The sequence below is a fragment of the Puma concolor genome, chromosome B1 (assembly GCF_028749965.1).
Source record: "Puma concolor isolate L17-30 chromosome B1, mPumCon1.1.hap2, whole genome shotgun sequence".
In the NCBI taxonomy this organism is placed as follows: domain Eukaryota; kingdom Metazoa; phylum Chordata; class Mammalia; order Carnivora; family Felidae; genus Puma; species Puma concolor.
In genome coordinates this window covers 124,960,665-124,978,447 of record NC_141670.1, presented here as the reverse complement: position 1 = coordinate 124,978,447, position 17,783 = coordinate 124,960,665, and the positions used below count along the sequence as shown (strand labels likewise).

The window sequence follows — 17,783 nt, the reverse complement described above, 5'->3', positions numbered from 1 at the left end:
GTCCCTTGATCTCTGTAGCAATAGATTCTCTGCTGTCCTCTCTACTTTTTTCAAGCCCAGCGATTAATTTTATGACTATTATTCTAGATTCTTGTTCCATTATATTGCTTAAGTCGTTTTTGATCAATTCATTAGCTGTGGCTACTTCCTGGAGTTTCTTTTGAGGACAGTTCTTCCGTTTTGTCATTTTGGATAGTCCCTGGGGTGGCCAAACTGCAGGGCACTCCCCCTGTGCTGTCTGGAGTAACTTGTGTTGGTGGGTGGGGCTGCAGTCAGACCCCATGTCTGCCCCCAGCCCACCGCTGAGGCCATAGTCAGACTGGGTGTACCTTATCTTCCCCTCTCCCAAGGGTAGGACTCACTGTGGAGTGGTGTGGCCCCTGTCTGGATTACTTGCACACTGCCAGGCTTGTGGTGCTGCTTCGATGGGATCTGGTATATCGGCCCGGGTGGATCTGCAAGGTGCACAGGGGCGGGAGGGGCAGGCCTAGTTCATTTTGTCATTGGTGGTCCCCTGTGGGAGGGGCCCTGCAGCACCGGGAGGGAGGCAGACCAGTCGGAGGGATGGATCCACAGAAGCACAGCGTTGGGTGTTTGTGCAGCGCAAGCAAGTTTGGTGACGGGTACTGCTTCCCTTTGGGGGAGAAGATGGCAGCATAGGAGGGCGCTGGGCTCACCTCGTCCTGCTGATCACTTAGATTCCACCCACACCTGCCTAAATAACCCAGAAAACTGCCAGAAGACTAGTAGAATGGACTCTCCAGAGCCAAGTGTAGACAAGAGGCACGCGGAAGAGTGTAGGAAGGTCGGAGAGGCGGTGCACGCTACACAGACTGGCAAGAGGGAGCCAGGGCGGTGGAGGGGCAGCCTGCCTGGCAAGGCAGAGTCCCTGAGTCTGGCTTGCAAAAGTGGAGGGTCCGGACTCAGTGAGTTCTGACAGCCAGCAGAACTTAACATCTGGAAAGTTAAAAGTCAACAGCTCTGCTTGGAGAGCAGGAGGGCGAGAGGACACTGGGAGGGAGAGGTGTTGAGCCCTGTAAGACAGAGCTCAGCTAGGCAGGGAACAAAGGCGCTGGCAAGCACCATCTCCCTCTCCCACCCCCCAGCTGAATTTATTTTTGTGTATGGTGTAAGAGTGAGGTCCAGTTTCATTCTTCTGCATGTTGCTGTCCAGTTTTCCCAACACCACTTGTTAAAGAGACTCTTTTTTCAATTGGACATTCTTCCCTGCTTTGTCGAAGATTAGTTGACCTTATAGTTGTGGGTCCATTTCTGGGTTTCCTATTCTGTTCCACTGATATATGTGTCTGTTCTTGTGCCAGTACCATACTATCTTGCTAATTACACCTTTATAATACAGCTTGAAGTCCAAAATTGTGACACCTCCAGTTTGGTTTTCTTTTTCTTTTTTTTTTTTTTTTTAATTTTTTTTTTTTTTTTTCAACATTTATTTATTTTTGGGACAGAGAGAGACAGAGCATGAACGGGGGAGGGGCAGAGAGAGCGGGAGACACAGAATCGGAAACAGGCTCCAGGCTCTGAGCCGTCAGCCCAGAGCCCGACGCGGGGCTCGAACTCACGGACCGCGAGATCGTGACCTGGCTGAAGTCGGACGCTTAACCGACTGCGCCACCCAGGGGCCCCTGGTTTTCTTTTTCAAGATTGCTTTGAGTATTCAGGATTTTTTGTGGTTTCATACAAATTTTAGGATTGTTTGTTCAAGTTCTGTGAAAAATGTTGGTAGTATTTTGATAAGAATTGCATTAAATGTATAGATTGCTTTGGTTAGTATAGACATTTTCACAATATTTGTTCTTCTCATCCATGAGCATGGAATGTTTTTTCATTTTTTTTGTGTCCTCGTCAATTTGTTTCACAAGTGTTTTATAGTTTTCAGAGTACAGATCTTTTACCTCTTTGGTTAGGTTTATTCCAAAGTATCTTATGATTTTGGTGCAACTGCAAATATGACTGATTCATTGATTTCTCTTTCTGCTGCTCATTGGTATAGAGAAATGTATCTGATTTCTGTATGTTGATTTTTTATCCTGCAACATTAGTGATTTCATGTATCAGGTCTAGCAATTTTTTGGTGGAATCTGTCAGGTTTTCTATATAGAATATCATGTTGTCTGAAAACAGTGAAAGTTTGAATTCTTTCTTGCTGATTTGGATAACTTTTATTTCTTTGTGTTGTCTGATTGCTGATGCTAGAACTTCCAGTACTATGTGAATAACCGTGGAACTCTCAGTTTTTCCCCAATGAAGATGATATCAGCAATGGGTCTTTTGTATATTATCTTTATGATGTTGAGGTATGTCCCCTCTATCCCTACTTTGTTGAGGGTTTTTATCATGAATGGATACTGTATTCTGTCAAATGTTATTTCTGCATTTATTGAGAGGATCATATGGTTCTTACCCTTTTTTTAATTAATGCAGTGTATCATGTTGATTAATTTGTTAATACTGAACCACCATTGCAGCCCCAGAGTAAACCCCACTTGATCATAAATGACTTTTTTAATATACTGTTGGATTGATTTCCCAGTATCTTGTTCAGAATTTTACATCCATTTTCTCAAGGATGTTGGCCTATAATTCTTCATTTTAGTGAGGTTTTTATCTGGTTTTGGAATCAAGGTAATGCTGGCCTCATAGAATGAGTTTGGAAGTTTTCCTTCTATTTATATTTTTTGGAATAATTTGAGAATAGGTATTAAATCTTCTTTAATGTCTGGTAGAATTCACCTGGGAAGTCATCTAGCCCTGGACTTTTGTTTGTTGGGAGATTTTTGATTACTGATTCAATTTTTGTGTTTGTTATTGGTCTGTTCAAATTTTCTATTTCTCCCTGTTTCAGTTTCAGCGGTTATATGTTTCTAAGATTTATCCATTTCTTCTAGATTGCTCAATTTTTTGGCATATAATTTTTCATAATATTCTCTTATAACTGTTTGTATTTCTGTGGGTGTTAGTTGTGATCTCTCCTCTCTCATTTGTGATTTTATTTATTTGGGTCCTTTCTCATTTCTTTGTGATAAGTCTGTCTAGGTGTTTATAAATTTTATTAATTCTTCAAAGAACCATCTCCTAATTTCATTGATCTGTTAACTGGTGGGGGTTTTTTGTTTGTTTGTTTCTATATCATTTATTTCTGCTCTAATCTTTATTATTTCCCTCCTTTTGCTGGCTTTAGGCTTCATTTGTTGCTCCTTTTCTAGCTTTTTTAGGTATAAGGTGATGTTGTGTATTTGAGGTTGTGAGGTTGTACTTCTTGAGATAAGCCTGTATTGCTATATACTTACTTACCTCTTATGACCATTTTGATGCATCCCAAAGGTTTTGGACTGTCACGTTTTCAATTTCATTTGCTTCCATATATTTTGTATTTCTCTTTAATTTCACGATTAACTCATTCATTCTTTAGTAGGATAGTGTTTAACCTCCATGTATTTGTTGTTTTAACAGTTATTTTTCTTGTGATTGACTTCATTTTTCATAGCTTTGTGGTTGAAAAATATGCATACTATGATCTCTATCTTTTTGTGCATATTGAAACCTGAATCTGTCCCTATATGTGATATTTTCTGCAGAATATCTTTATGCACTCAAACTAAATGTGTATTCTGCTGCTCTATGATGAAATATTCTGAATATATCTATCAAGTCCATTGGGTACAGTGTGTCATTCAAAGCCATTGTTTCCTCCTTGATTTTCTGCTTAGATGAATTGTCTATTGGTGTAAGTGGGGTGTTAATGTTCTCTACTGTTATTGTATTGTAATCGATGAATTTATGTTTGTTATTAATTGATTTATATATTTGGCTGCTTCCACATGGAAGCATAAATAATTAGATTTGTTAGGTCTTCTTGTTGGATAGACCCTTTTTTTATGATATAGTGCCCTTCTTCATCTCTTGCTCTGTTTTCAGGTTAAAATCTAGTTTGTCTGATATATATATGGCTACTCTGGTTTTTTTCACATCCATTAGCATGATAAATGGCTCATTCTCTCATTTTCAATCTGTAGGTGTCTTTAGGTCTAAAGTGAGTCTCTTGGGGCATCTGGGTGGCTCAATCAGTTAAACGTCCAACTTCAGGTCATTTCTCATGGTTTGGGGGTTCAAGCCCCACCTCAGGCTCTGTGCTGGCAGCTCAGAGCCTGAAGCCTACTTCAGATTCTGTGTCTCCCTCTCTCTCTTCCCCTTCCCTTCTTGCTCTCTCTCTCTCTCTCAAAAAATAAATAAGCATTAAAAAAAATTAGAGACAAATGGCCAAGATGACAGAGTAGCATGGAAGTTCTCAGCTTCCCTCATCCTGAAATGAAACTACATCAGCATGAAGTGAGTCTAGATTTTAAAATAAAGACTGTAACAAGAGATGAAGAAGAGTATTATATCACAACCAAAGGGGTCTATCCACCAAGAAGATCTAACAATTGTAAATATTTATGCCCCCAACATGAAGGAACCCAATATATAAATCAATTGATCACAAACATACAGATGTTCATTGATAATAATACCATAATAGTAGGGGACTTCAACACCCCACTTACAACAATGGACAGATCATCTAAACAGAAAATTGACAAGGAAACAATGGCTTTGAATGACACACTAGACAGGATGGACATAACAGATATATTCAGAACATTTCATCCTAAAGCAGCAGAATACATATTCTTCTCAAGTGCACATGGAACATTCTCCACAGTGGATCACATACTGGGACACAAATCAGCCCTCAACAAGTACAAAAAGATCAAGATCATACCTTGCATATCTTCAGACCACAGCACTATGATACTCAAAATCAACCACAAAAAAAAACTTTGGAAGTGCCATGAACACTTGGAAATTAAAGAACATCCTTATAAAAAATGAATGGGTTAACCAAGAAATTAAAGAGTAAATTAAAAAGTACATGGAAGCCAATGAAAATGAAAACATGACAGTCCCAACTGGGATGCAGCAAAGACGGTAATAAGAGGGAAGTATACAGCAATCCAGGCCTTCCTAAAAAGGAAGAAATTTCTCAGATACACAATCTGACCTTACACCATAAAGAGCTAGAAAAAGAATAGCAAATAAAGCCCAAAACCAGAAGAAGACAGGAAATAATAAAGATTAGATAGAGCAGAAATACAAACAATAATAAGAGAATATTATGAGAAGTTATATGCCAATAAATTGGGCAATCTGGAAGAATGGACAAATTCTTAGAAGCATATAAACTACCAAAACTGAAACAAGAAGTCATAGAAAATTTGAACAAATCTATAACCATTAAATTAATTGAATTAATAATCATAATCAAAAATTTTTCAACAAGAGTCCAGGGCCAGAAGGCTTTCCAGGGGAATTCTACAAAATATTTAAAGAAGAGTTAATACTTATTCTTTGGAAGCTGTTCCAAAGAATAGAAATGGCAGGAAAACTTCCAAAATCATGCTATGAGTCCAGCATTACCTTGATTCCAAAAGCAGACAAAGATCACAATGAAAAGAATAACTATAGACCAATTTCCCTGATGAACATGGATGCAAAAATTCTCACCAGGATACTAGCAAACTGAATCTAACAATACAGTAAAAGAAGCATTCACCACAATCAAGTGGGATTTATTCCTGGGATGCAGGCCTGGTTCAATATCCACAAATCAATCAGTATCATACATCACATTAAAAAGAAAGAATAAGAACCACATGAACCTCTCAATAGATGCAGAGAAAGCAATTGACAAAATACAGCATCCTTTCTTGATAAAATCCTCAAGAAAAACACCCACCACTAATATTATCTTCAATGGGGAAAAACTGAGAGCATTCCTCCTAAGGTCAGGAACATGACAAGGATGTCCACTCTCACCACTGTTATTCAGCATAGTGTTAGAAGTCCTAGCCTCAGCATTCAGACAACACAAAGAAAGAAAAGCCATCCAAATCAGCAAGGAGAAAGTCGAACTTTCACTCTTCACAGACCACAGGATACTCTATGTGGAAAACCCAAAAGATTCGACCAAAAAACTGCTAGAACTGATCCATGAATTCAGCAAAGTCACAGGATATAAAATCAATGCACAGAAATCCATTGCATTTCTATACACCAATAATGAAGCAGCAGAAAGAAAAATCAAGGAATCAACCCCATTTACAACTGCAGCAAGAAACATAAAATGCCCAGGAATAAACTTAACCCAAGTGGTGAAAAATCTATACACTAAAAACTATAGAGAGTTTATGAAAGAAATTGAAGAAGACACAAAAAAATGGAAAAACATTCCATGTTCATGGATTGGAAGAACAAATATTGTTAAAATGTTGATACTACCTAAAGCAATCTACATATTAAATGCAATGCCTATCAAAATAACACCAGCATTTTTCACAGAGCCAGAACAAACAATTCTAAAATTTGTATGGAACCAGAAAACATCCCAAATAGCCAAAGCAATCCTGAAAAAGAAAACCAAAGCTGAAGGCATTACAATTCCGACTTCAAGTTGTATTACAAATCTGTAATCATCAAGACAGTATGGTATTGGCAGAAAAATAGACACATAAATCAATGGAACAGAGCAGAGAACCCAGAAATGGCCCCACGAACATATGGCCAACTAATCTTTGACAAATCAGAAAAGAATATCCAATGGAATAAATACAGTCTCTTCAGCAAGTGGTGCTGGGAAAACTGGACAGCGACATGCAGAAGAATGAACCTGGACCACTTTCTTATACCATATACAAAAATAAACTCAAAATGGATGAAAGACCTAACTGTAAGACAGGAAGCCATCAAAGTCCTAGAGGAGAAAACAGGTAACAACCTCTTTGACCTGGGCCACAGCAACTTCTTAGTTGACATGTCTCCAGAGGGAAGGGAAACAAAAGCAAAAATGAATTATTGGGACCTCATCGAGATAAAAAGCTTCTGTACAGTGAAGGAAACAATCAGTAAAACTAAAAGGCAACTGACAGAATGGGAGAAGATATTTGCAAATGACATATGAGATAAAGGGTCAGCATCCAAAATCTATAAAGAACTTATCAAACTCAACACCCAAAAAGCAAATAATCCAGTGAAGAAATGGGCAAGAGACATGAATAGACAGTTTTCCAAAGAAGACATCCGATGACTAACAGACACATGAAAATATGCTCAACATCATTCATCATCAAGCAAACACAAATCAAAACCATAATGAGATACCACCTCACACCTGTCAGAATGGCTAACATGAACAACTCAGGCAACAACAGATGTTGGCGAGGATGAGGAGAAAGAGGATCTCTTTTGCACTGCTTGTGGGAATGCAAACTGGTGCAGCCACTCTAAAAAACAGTATGGGGGTTCTTCAAAAAATTAAAAATATAACTACCCTTTGACCCAGCAATTGCACTACTAGGTATTTATATTAAGGATACAGGAGTTCTGTTTCAAAGGGGCACATGTACCTCAATGCTTATAGCAGAGCTATCAACAATAGCCAAAGTATGGAAAGGGCCCAAATGTCCATTGACAGATGAATGGATAAAGAATATGTGGTATATATATACAATGGAATACTACTCAGCAATCAAAAAGAATGAAATCTTGCTATTTGCAACAATGTGGATGGAATAAGAGTGTATTATGCTAAGCAAATTAGCCAATTAGAGAAAGACAAATATCACGTAACCTCACTCATATGTGGAATTTAAGATACAAAACAGATGAACATAAGGGAAGGAAGAAAAATTAATATAAAAACAGGGACGGAGACAAAACATAAGAGACTGTTAAATACAGAGAACAAACGGAGGGTTGCTGGAGGGGTTTTGTGAAGGGGATGGGCTAAATGGGCAAGGGGCATTAAGGAGGATACTTGTTGGGATGAGTACTGGGTGTTATATGTAGGAGATGAATCACTGGTATCTACTCCTGAAATCATTATAGCACTCCCAAAAAGTCCTCTTTAATATAATTTTTTAAAGTTTTATTTATTTATTTTTGAGAAAGACACAGAGAGGTGGGGGGGAGAGAAGCAGAGAGAGAAAGAGAGAGAGAAAATCAAGCAGGCTCCATGCTGTCACTGTCAGCATGAATCCCAATGTGGGCTTGATCCCACAAACCATGAGATCATGACCTGAGCCAAAATCAAGAGTCGGACACTTAACTGCCTCAGCTACCCAGGCATCTCTAACTTTTCTTTTTATAATCTCCCAAAACACCATCAGATTTCTTTCTGGCTTCACTTGTATCTATTATGCTCTATGTATGAAAATGACTGTAGAACATTACCTGGGACTGAGAAAGAAAAGCAGGTGATGCATCATTTACGCTTGGTATCATACTTTGAGTCTTCTGAAATTGACTTTTAATGTCATATTTTCCAGGCCCCGGTACTCCCTAAATTACAAAAGAAAAAATACATGTTCTCATTAAGAAAGCATCTATAGTACCTAAGGGAACAGTTGGCTAAATATATGAACCAAAGTTACAGGGTTTTTAAGCAAATTCCTACACGAAATTACTAAAGCACTTCATTAAAAGGCAAGCCAGAACAAACTTAAGAGAAACAACAAAAAATTTTCCTTAGCAAAGTTCCCTAGGAACCTGAAAACATACTACTTGAAACTTTGCTGCCCTCTACTGATAGAGCTCAGAAAAAAATTATCTACTTCACATAATTAAAAATTACAATGAATAAAGGTGGTTTCTATATTTCTTCTATTTAAAAGTATACAACCAAATCTTATCTAAGAAAATATTTTTACTATATTTTCAAGTTTCTATTAATCAATAAACTACCTTGTTTCCAACAAATAAGCTTCCGGATATATTTTATTTCAAATACAAATGTTAGAAAACGTAAGAAATTAAGTTTTAGCCAGATACTTTATAATAGATAAAACTTAATTCAGCAAATACTCATACTGACTTTTCTATTATCTTAAACACATTTAACTTGAGATATATATATATATATATATATATATATATATATATATCAAGAATTTAAACACAGTACTATATATATTTATAAAATATATACAAGTGTTATTTAAATATATATCAAAAAGTAGTATATATTAATCATCAAAGATTTTAGTAATCTTATACTTTTCATACTATTAAAAAGTTTCAAATCTTCTGTTTCATATATACCTCCTCTACTTTTTTACAATGTAAAGAATTATTCCTTAATTTATGAATTACATACTTGGATATATAATAAAACTCTATCAGGAAATCCTGTCATCTCTATCATTATATGTCTAAAATCAACCCCACTTCTCTCCATCTCCAAAGACATCACTCTGATCCAACCCTCCATCTCTTACCTGGATTATTGTGAAATCTTCCTAACTTCCCCCCTGCTTCCACCCTTATCCTCCTTCAGTCTATTTCTCAACATGGCAGCTAGTGATGGATCCAGTAAGGTCCTGAGTCATACTGTACCACTCCTCTTCCTGAATCCATCCAGTGGCTTCCAATCTCATGTTGAGCAAAAATCAAGGTCTTAATATGAATGAATTTCACCCCCCAGACTCACTATCAGCACTCTAACCTAATCTCCTATTACTTTCCCATTTCCCTTTTTTTTTTTTTTTTTTTTTTTTTTTGTTTCATTGTATTTATTTTGACAGAGGGAGGGAGAAATCAAGCACAAGCAGGGGAGAAGCAGAGACAGAAAAAGAGAATCACAAGCAGGCTCCATACTGTCATCACAGAGACCCACCTGGGGCTCAGTCCCACAAACTGTGAGATCATGACTTGAGCTCAAATCAAGAGTCAGGCACTTAACCAACTGAACCACCCAGGCACCCTATTTCTCATTTCCATTCACTCTGTTTATCAATAAGATCTCAGGACCTTTGCACTCTGTTTGAGATGTTCTCCTAGATAACTCCAGGGCTCACTCCTTCATTTCAATCATAACACTATTCAATGTTACCTTCTCAATGAGTCATTTCTAGGCCACCCAATCTCAATTTAATTGCCTCCCCTAAGTAACTCCTACCCCCTTTCCTATTTTTTAGCCTTATCATGTTTTACTATCCAAAATACAATTTTCTGCTATATTGTAAGCTCCAAGAGGGCAGTTATTTTTTGTTTTGTTTGCTCCTGTATCTTTAGAGTACAGAAGACTATGTGGAGCATAGTAGGTGCTCAGTTAATATTTGCCCGAAGAATGGATGAAAGGATAAATGTATGCATTGAATCCTACATTTTCACTGATCATATAATGGATTTGGAGATAGGTTCCTCTGGGAAATAATGTGACTCCAAATTAGAGCAATAGCTAGTTCTAACCATAGTAAAATATCTTAAAGCCTACATATTAAATAATAACAATAACACCTGGGAAATTTTTATTGAGGATAAATTCTTATACACAAGTACCTATTCTTATTAATAAGTTTGAATCTAAAAATGTATATGAAGGTCCATGTTATCTTGTCTCAAATGAACAAGTCTATGCCATTATTTGGTGGCTGCTAGAAAAGATGCACTTTGGCTATGGAATAAGATTGTTTTTAAATCTACAAACTTCTAGGAAGTTAAGTTTAGAATTAAAAAAAACTTCTACATAATTCTGTTTATACAAACCTATGAGATACATATCAAATATAGAAATATAGAGAACATAACTTGAAATATACCATATTAACCTATTTTCTTAAATTTTACCATTATGCTATATCCATCTTCTACATATAGGCAGGCTTAGTATAAAATAATCAGCTACTGACAAATTGGGATTACCTTCCTACTGTTATAAACATTGTGTAAGTGCTCATTACTATGGATCACAGGGAAAAGACTAAGTGTGAATAATGAGATAAATGAATATACTTAGTCTTGGGTTTATTTTGCATAAAAGCAGAAATGAAATCTTGACCTCTTCAGTGAATATCTTTTTCCTTTTTTACTGTTTTTTCATAAAGTTCCTAATGTTACTGAACTTTATTTCATGAAAATAAGATATAGTAGTAAAATTAGCTCTTGCTTCTAAAAAGTTAGGCGTAGGACAATTAAAAAAAATTTTTAAATAGAGGACTATGAGACACTGGCCACTCAGGACAAGCCTCCGTTTATGACAATATAAAGGTGAAAAGACTTTGAGAAGACCAAACCCTAGGCACTGGCTGAAAATGCTGTAATATTTATCCTGCTTTTTAAAAATGCTATCAACAGACTACCCACATTAGTATCAACCTATTAAATACATAGTTCCCTTCACCCCAGTGTCTCATCTGAGGTCTAGTGAGCAGAATCTCACTGAGTAGAGGAATCCACACTTCTAACAAGCCTCACAGATGATCCTCATGTACAATAAAGAACCACAGCTCTGTCCAAAAGGGGATTACAGCATCTTCTGCTAAACACATACATCCCAAGGGAGAAAGAAGTCCTAGATCTAAGGAGTATTCTGCCTTGGAAACGGAAGCTAAAGATTATTAAGGCAGGTTGTTTATGGCATCTTTTCATGTGTAACCTAATAAAAATGGGCCTCTTCTTTTAAATAAAGTATAATCATCCATTTGATCAGATGGCATGCAGGGATTAGGGGGACAGGGAGAAACCATATGGTTCTACCTTTACTCCTTTACCTTGGGAGTCACCATCAGAGATGAGTATTCTTTTAATAAAAATACTAAAAGTTTAGGGGCGCCTGGGTTGCTCAGTCAGTTAAGTGTCCAACTTTGGATCAGGTCATGACCTCGTGGTTCATGAGTTCGAGCCCCATGTTGGGCTCTGTGCTGACAGCTCAGAGCCTGGAGCCTGTTTCAGATTCTGAGTCACCATCTCTCTCTGCCCCTCCCCCACTCACACTGTCTCTTTCAAAAATAAATAAACATTAAAAAAATTTTTTTAAACATTAAATGTTTACTATGTGCAAAGCACTGGTATATAGTAATAAATGAAGCATGGGGTCTACTTTTGAGAAGCTCACACTAGGTTAATGGCTCTAAAACTAGGCTGCACAAGATGATCTTTTGGGGGATTTATAAAAATAGCAACTTTATTCAAATTAAAGTCCACTTTATTCAAATTAAAGACAATCGAAATGAGACCCAGACTTTTTTTTTTTTTAATTTAAAGCTTTCTGGTTCATTTGTTTGTTTGTTTGTTTGTTTGTTTTGTCTTATTTTTGTTTTGTTTTGTTTCCCCTGCAAGTAAATCTTTATTTCTATGGTTTTACACAACTCCTACATCTACTACAGAGACTTGGGGAATCTAGGACTCTGCTTTCACAGAATTATTTTTATCTTGTCTCTCCAGAAATTTTACTTTATTTGTTGTTGTTGTTGTTATAAGCAAAATCAACTTACATAAGGATTTTTATTAAAAACAACAAATGACCCTAAATCTCTAATGTCCATTAAATCTTTCTAAAATCTAAATTTTGAATCTTTCTTGAATCTTTTTGAATCTTTCTTGAATCCTATGTTCTTTTTTTTTTTTTTAATTTTTTTTTTCAACGTTTATTTATTTTTGGGACAGAGAGAGACAGAGCATGAACGGGCGAGGGGCAGAGAGAGAGGGAGACACAGAATCGGAAACAGGCTCCAGGCTCTGAGCCATCAGCCCAGAGCCCGACGCGGGGCTCGAACTCACGGACCGCAAGATCGTGACCTGGCTGAAGTCGGACGCTTAACCGACTGCGCCACCCAGGCGCCCCTCCTATGTTCTTTTTTAACTTTATTTAAATCCAAGTTATCTAACATATAGCGTAATAATGGTTTCAAGAGTAGAATTTAGTGATTGATTTATCACAAATGCCCTCCTCAATGCCCATCACCCATTAGTCCATATCCCCACCCAACACTCCTCCAGCAACCCTCAGTTTGTTCTCTGTATTTAAGAGTCTCTTCTGGTTGCCTCCTCTCTGTTTTTATCTTATTTTTCCTTCCCTTCCCCTATGTTTATCTATTTGATTCTAATGTGCAGCCAGAATGGAGACCTAAATCAGTTTAAAAATCACATTGGTAGGCCTCATCCAAGTACAATCACTTTCCAATGGTTCTGTAACCACCACTGTTTCCTAGAGTTTCAGAGCACCTTCATGTAAATTAAGGACTACAGTAAGACCAGGTAACCAGGTATTTCTTTCAGCTCGTATTCTATAATTTTAACTTCTGCAGTCATATTTTTAATTCTCAAGTTCGCTAATTCTCTAAATCTTGTTCATGCTTGTTCATGCTTGCATTATCCTCCATATTTCCAAGGATATTAATTATAATTTTATTTATAGTTCTGCTTTCTTTATTGTCTGTTTCCTTGGAGTTTTATTGATGTTGCATTTTTGTTTGTCCTTGTGTTTTGCATTGGAGGATTTCCTCAAATGTCTGGTGATCCCTTGCTCCCCATTCAGATTTAAGAGTGAGCCACTAAAAGAGTTGATTAAAAAATTCATATGTGGATAGATTTGCCTTGAAAGCTATTGGACTTCATTATGCTGTGATGGAATCATAATTCATTAGTGGGTCCCCAAATATCACTCTTTTCTCCAGTCTGATGACAATTTGGGTGTGTGGGAATGGTACCTGGACCTCTCTCGCATTCTGCATATAAACTTCCACTTAAACCCTCCATTTTCTTCTTGTCTTACTTATAACTATGCAAAATTAAAAACATGCAAAAAAACATAAAGCACAGTTGAAAAAACTCCTACATACCCTTCACCCAGGGTCAATAATTCTCAACTCATGTCCAAATTTGTTTCTTAATCCTATCAGCTTCCCCAATTCTAACTCCAATGTTGTAGAGGAGAATGCAAAATATAATGTTATCAATATATACTTCAGCATGTATTTCTAAAAGATAAGGGACTCGTTTTAACATAAACACAAAACCATTTTTCCAACTTAAAACAATTATTTGATTCTTTATTTATTCAGAGTTCTAATTTTTGTGACTGCCTCAAATTTATGTGAACAATAATAAAAATAATTTTATGTTTGTCTTAATCATAACCCAATTAAAGTCCACACTTACAAGGGGCCAATGTTTTTAAGTCTCTTATCATCTTATAATCTATAGGTTCTTCTCCATCACTTTATTTTATTCTCTTTCAATTTATTTGGTGAAAAAGCTAAGTTTTTGTCCAATTTCTGAGAATTCCCCACAGTTTGTATTTTCTTGACTATCTATGTGTCTCCTGTCCCTTGTACTTCCTGTAAACTGGCAGTTTGTTGTAAGGGCTTGATCAGATTCGAATTCAATATTTTTTCAAGATTACTTCATTGGTAGCCCTGTATACTTCCACCAAGAGGCACATATTATAACTGATTCTATCTATTCTACAATGTTAGCAGCCATTAATGATAACTGACTAGATCTAGTCATTCAGTAGGAATTGTAAAATGATAATATAATTCTATAATTCCTTCTTATTTATTACCTGAAATACTTCTATAAAAAGAGACTTCTCTCATGAATTATTTAGTTACCCTAAGATACAGTTCATATAGGAAAAGCAAGATAAATGCTTGGTTGTTTTTTTTTTTTTTCTTTCCTTCTACTTACCAGTTTCAAAATACCAAGTTAGACTCTTGCATCTTCAAATAATAATGAGTTTTTAAAATTCTAATTTTAAACTCACGGATTTAAAAAGATTTGAATTGGGGCGCCTGGGTGGCTCAGTCGGTTGAGTGGCCGACTTCGGCTCAGGTCACGATCTCGCACTCCGTGAGTTCGAGCCCCGCGTCGGGCTCTGTGCTGACAGCTCGGAGCCTGGAGCCTGTTTCGGATTCTGTGTCTCCCTCTCTCTGACCCTCCCCCGTTCATGCTCTGTCTCTCTCTGTCTCAAAAATAAATAAGAATTTAAAAAAAATTTTTTTTAAAAATTTGAATTATCTTAACTCATTGGAGTTGTATTGCTCGTTGAGACTGAAGTCATCCTATATTCGGTTGGTGGGAACCTGTTTAAATGAGCCCCTGAGTCCTTTTGATATGACCCTGGGTAATCTATCATAGCCCCCACTGCTTTCTGTTATAAAAATATGCTTTAGGTTCTTCAGATACAATTCCTGCCCCAAACCTGGAATCAAACATTTCTCCAAGGAGCTTTCATTCTTTTTATCTGGAGTCTAGAAATACCCTCCATTTTTGTTACATCATCTCACACCTTTCCTCTTTTATCTCAATATCCCTAAATCCAGAGGCTCTCTCATTTGATTTCTCCACCAACAGACCTCACATCTTCTCCTGCAGTGGGGGTGAGAAAGTTGTCCAGCTATAGGAGATTGTGCTTTGTATCCAGATTATCACCAATCCTGCTGTTTTCAGTCCCACCTGCCACCTTCCAATGTAATTGATATTCCTGGGCTTTTTGAAGGTACTATAAGGTAAACTGGCTTTCTTGGTGGCATTCCTCTCTGAAGGTATTTACATAGTAGCTTCCTCCATTCTACCATTTTACATTTACCCATCAACTTTTACATTTACCATTTGCCCATCCACCTTACATTTTTGAAAACTGAACATATCTTTTATCTATTATCATCTCTTCTCTCATTCTTTTTGTGTTTGTAGTATTGCACCTTTCATAATTCTTTTACTTATTAATTTAATGGCGCTTTGGGAGTATTATGGGCTAAACTGTTGTCCCTGCAAAATTCATATGTTGAAGTCTTAACACCCAGTACTTCAGAATATAACTGTATTTGGAGATAAGGACTTTAAATATATAATAAGTTAAGATAAGGTTTTTAGGGTTGGCCCTAATCTTATATGACTGGTATCTTCATAAGAAAAGGAATTTTGAATATAGACATGACTGTGCACAGTGGAAAGATCACATGAAGATGCAAAGACAAAATAGCTATTTATAAGCCAAGGGCAGAGATCTCAGAAGAAGTCACTGACAACACCCTGATTTCACACTTCTAGCCCCCAGAACTGTGAGAAAATAAATTTCTTCTGTTTAAGCCTCCCAGTCTGTGGTACTCAGTTATAACAGTCCTACCAAACTAGTAGAGGGAATGTAGCAGGATTCTCACACAGAGACGGTGACACCGAGGATTTTCTTTCCAGGAAGCAACTTTATTTGTGCCGGCACCACTCAGCTGGGTTTATACCCGAAGAACCATGCCCCGAACGCCATGGGGTGTAGTTTTTTGTATCTTTTTTTTGTCTCCTATATATGGTAACCCACAAACATGAAGTCTGATTAAGTGGTCTCATGTCACAAGGTCATGAGGGATGTTGTTACGTACATGTTTAGCCAGGTTGCCTTGAGGCTTTTCTTTTGTTTTTGTTTTTATTTTTGTTTTTCTCCTTAGGGAGGGGATGCTACCACAAGAGGAAGCTAAGATATAAGCATGGATTCAATCTATCTTGTTCAACCAGAAGTCTGTCTGTCCCATTCCACAAAAACTAAAAATATAAAGGATTTCATGAAGCCAGAAATGTAGCAGAAAATATAACACTGGTACCAGCCAAGTCTAAGCGTTGTGGTGATGGTAATTCTTAGAAGGAAAAAGTTAGCTTTACAATATTTGACACCTAATAGTTCAATAATATTAATTGAATAGATGGAACTACAGATGGATGAATACCATCCATAACTTTTGACTTTTCTGCATCTCTCTTTGAAATACAGAAGATAGTTTGCAAGATCTCTGATATTTGCACAGAACATAGTAGCATGCATGTAGTGTCTGAACTTATGTCATGGACTTAAACTGATTATTCCAGTATAGAACTCAAAATAAAAAATACTCAAACTGACAATATTATGATTACCAAATGAGCTTTGGTGCATTAAGATCCAGAGAGAACTCTATTTTTAAGATTTTCTTTGTTTCAGGGAGCCTGGGTGGCTTAGTCGGTTGAGTGTTCAACTTCAGCTCAGGTCATGATCTCGCAGTTTGTGAGTTCAAGCCCCACATCAGGCTCTGCGCTGACAACTCAGAGCCTGGAGGCTGCTTCGGATTTTGTGTCTCCTCTCTCTCTGCCCTTCCCCACTCATTCTCTCTCTCTCTCTTCCTTTCTCTCTCTCTCTCTCAAAAATAAACATAAAAAGTGTTTTTAAATATTTTCATTTGTTTCTATACACTATAGTTTTATATGTAATTTAATTGTTGCTTGTTCTTCCATTTTGAAAATGGCCTCATTCTAAAGTTTTATCATCACATATCCGATACCCTTGCTATAATGCCATGACATTGCAGAAAAGGTGTGTGGGGTGGGGGGATTGAATGTCTTTTTACTAGCATCCATCTAGGTATCACAAAAAGGTTTTATTAGTTTAGAGGCTTTTCTTAGTCTATAAAACTCTCACTTCTGCAATCAATATTTTCTTAATGCTTTTAGCTCTCCCTATCTTTGATCCTTCTTACAAAAAAAATGAAGAAACTTTAATTCCCTATGTTTACTGAGCACCACTGTGTGGCAGGCGCTATATTCCTGTGTTATATTCCTATATATATATTCCTATGCTGTATTCCAATATATTCCTATTCCAATATATTCCTGAGTTACCTCTAATCCTTAAATATCCTGTAAGATAGACATGATTCAAGTTTGCCCAATAGGGAAAATGAGATCCAGACAGATTAAATAACTTAGCTTTAAATACAACCAGTAGGGACACAAACGAAACTAAGGTCTGAGTAACTACAAGCCCCTCTCTTTTTTTCCCCAAGAAATATTACAAAAATGCAATATTGCAGACATCATGACAAAAATGATTGAAAACAATGATTGAAAAATATTTATTAACCTATTATTTAGTAACATGCCCTGTTTTATTTATTCTGGAATGCAGCCAGATAAGTGATCCC

General features: G+C 36.8%; 1 protein-coding gene across 1 annotated transcript in view; it reads right to left on the bottom strand.

Annotated features, from left to right (window-relative positions):
* STPG2 (sperm tail PG-rich repeat containing 2) overlaps positions 1-17,783 on the bottom strand; it is a 569,016-nt gene that overhangs the window by 434,639 nt on the left and 116,594 nt on the right. Inside the window, exon 7 of the mRNA XM_086702910.1 lies at positions 8,287-8,394. Coding sequence (XP_086559036.1) covers positions 8,287-8,394 — 108 coding nt within the window. The remainder of the gene's footprint in view (positions 1-8,286; positions 8,395-17,783) is intronic.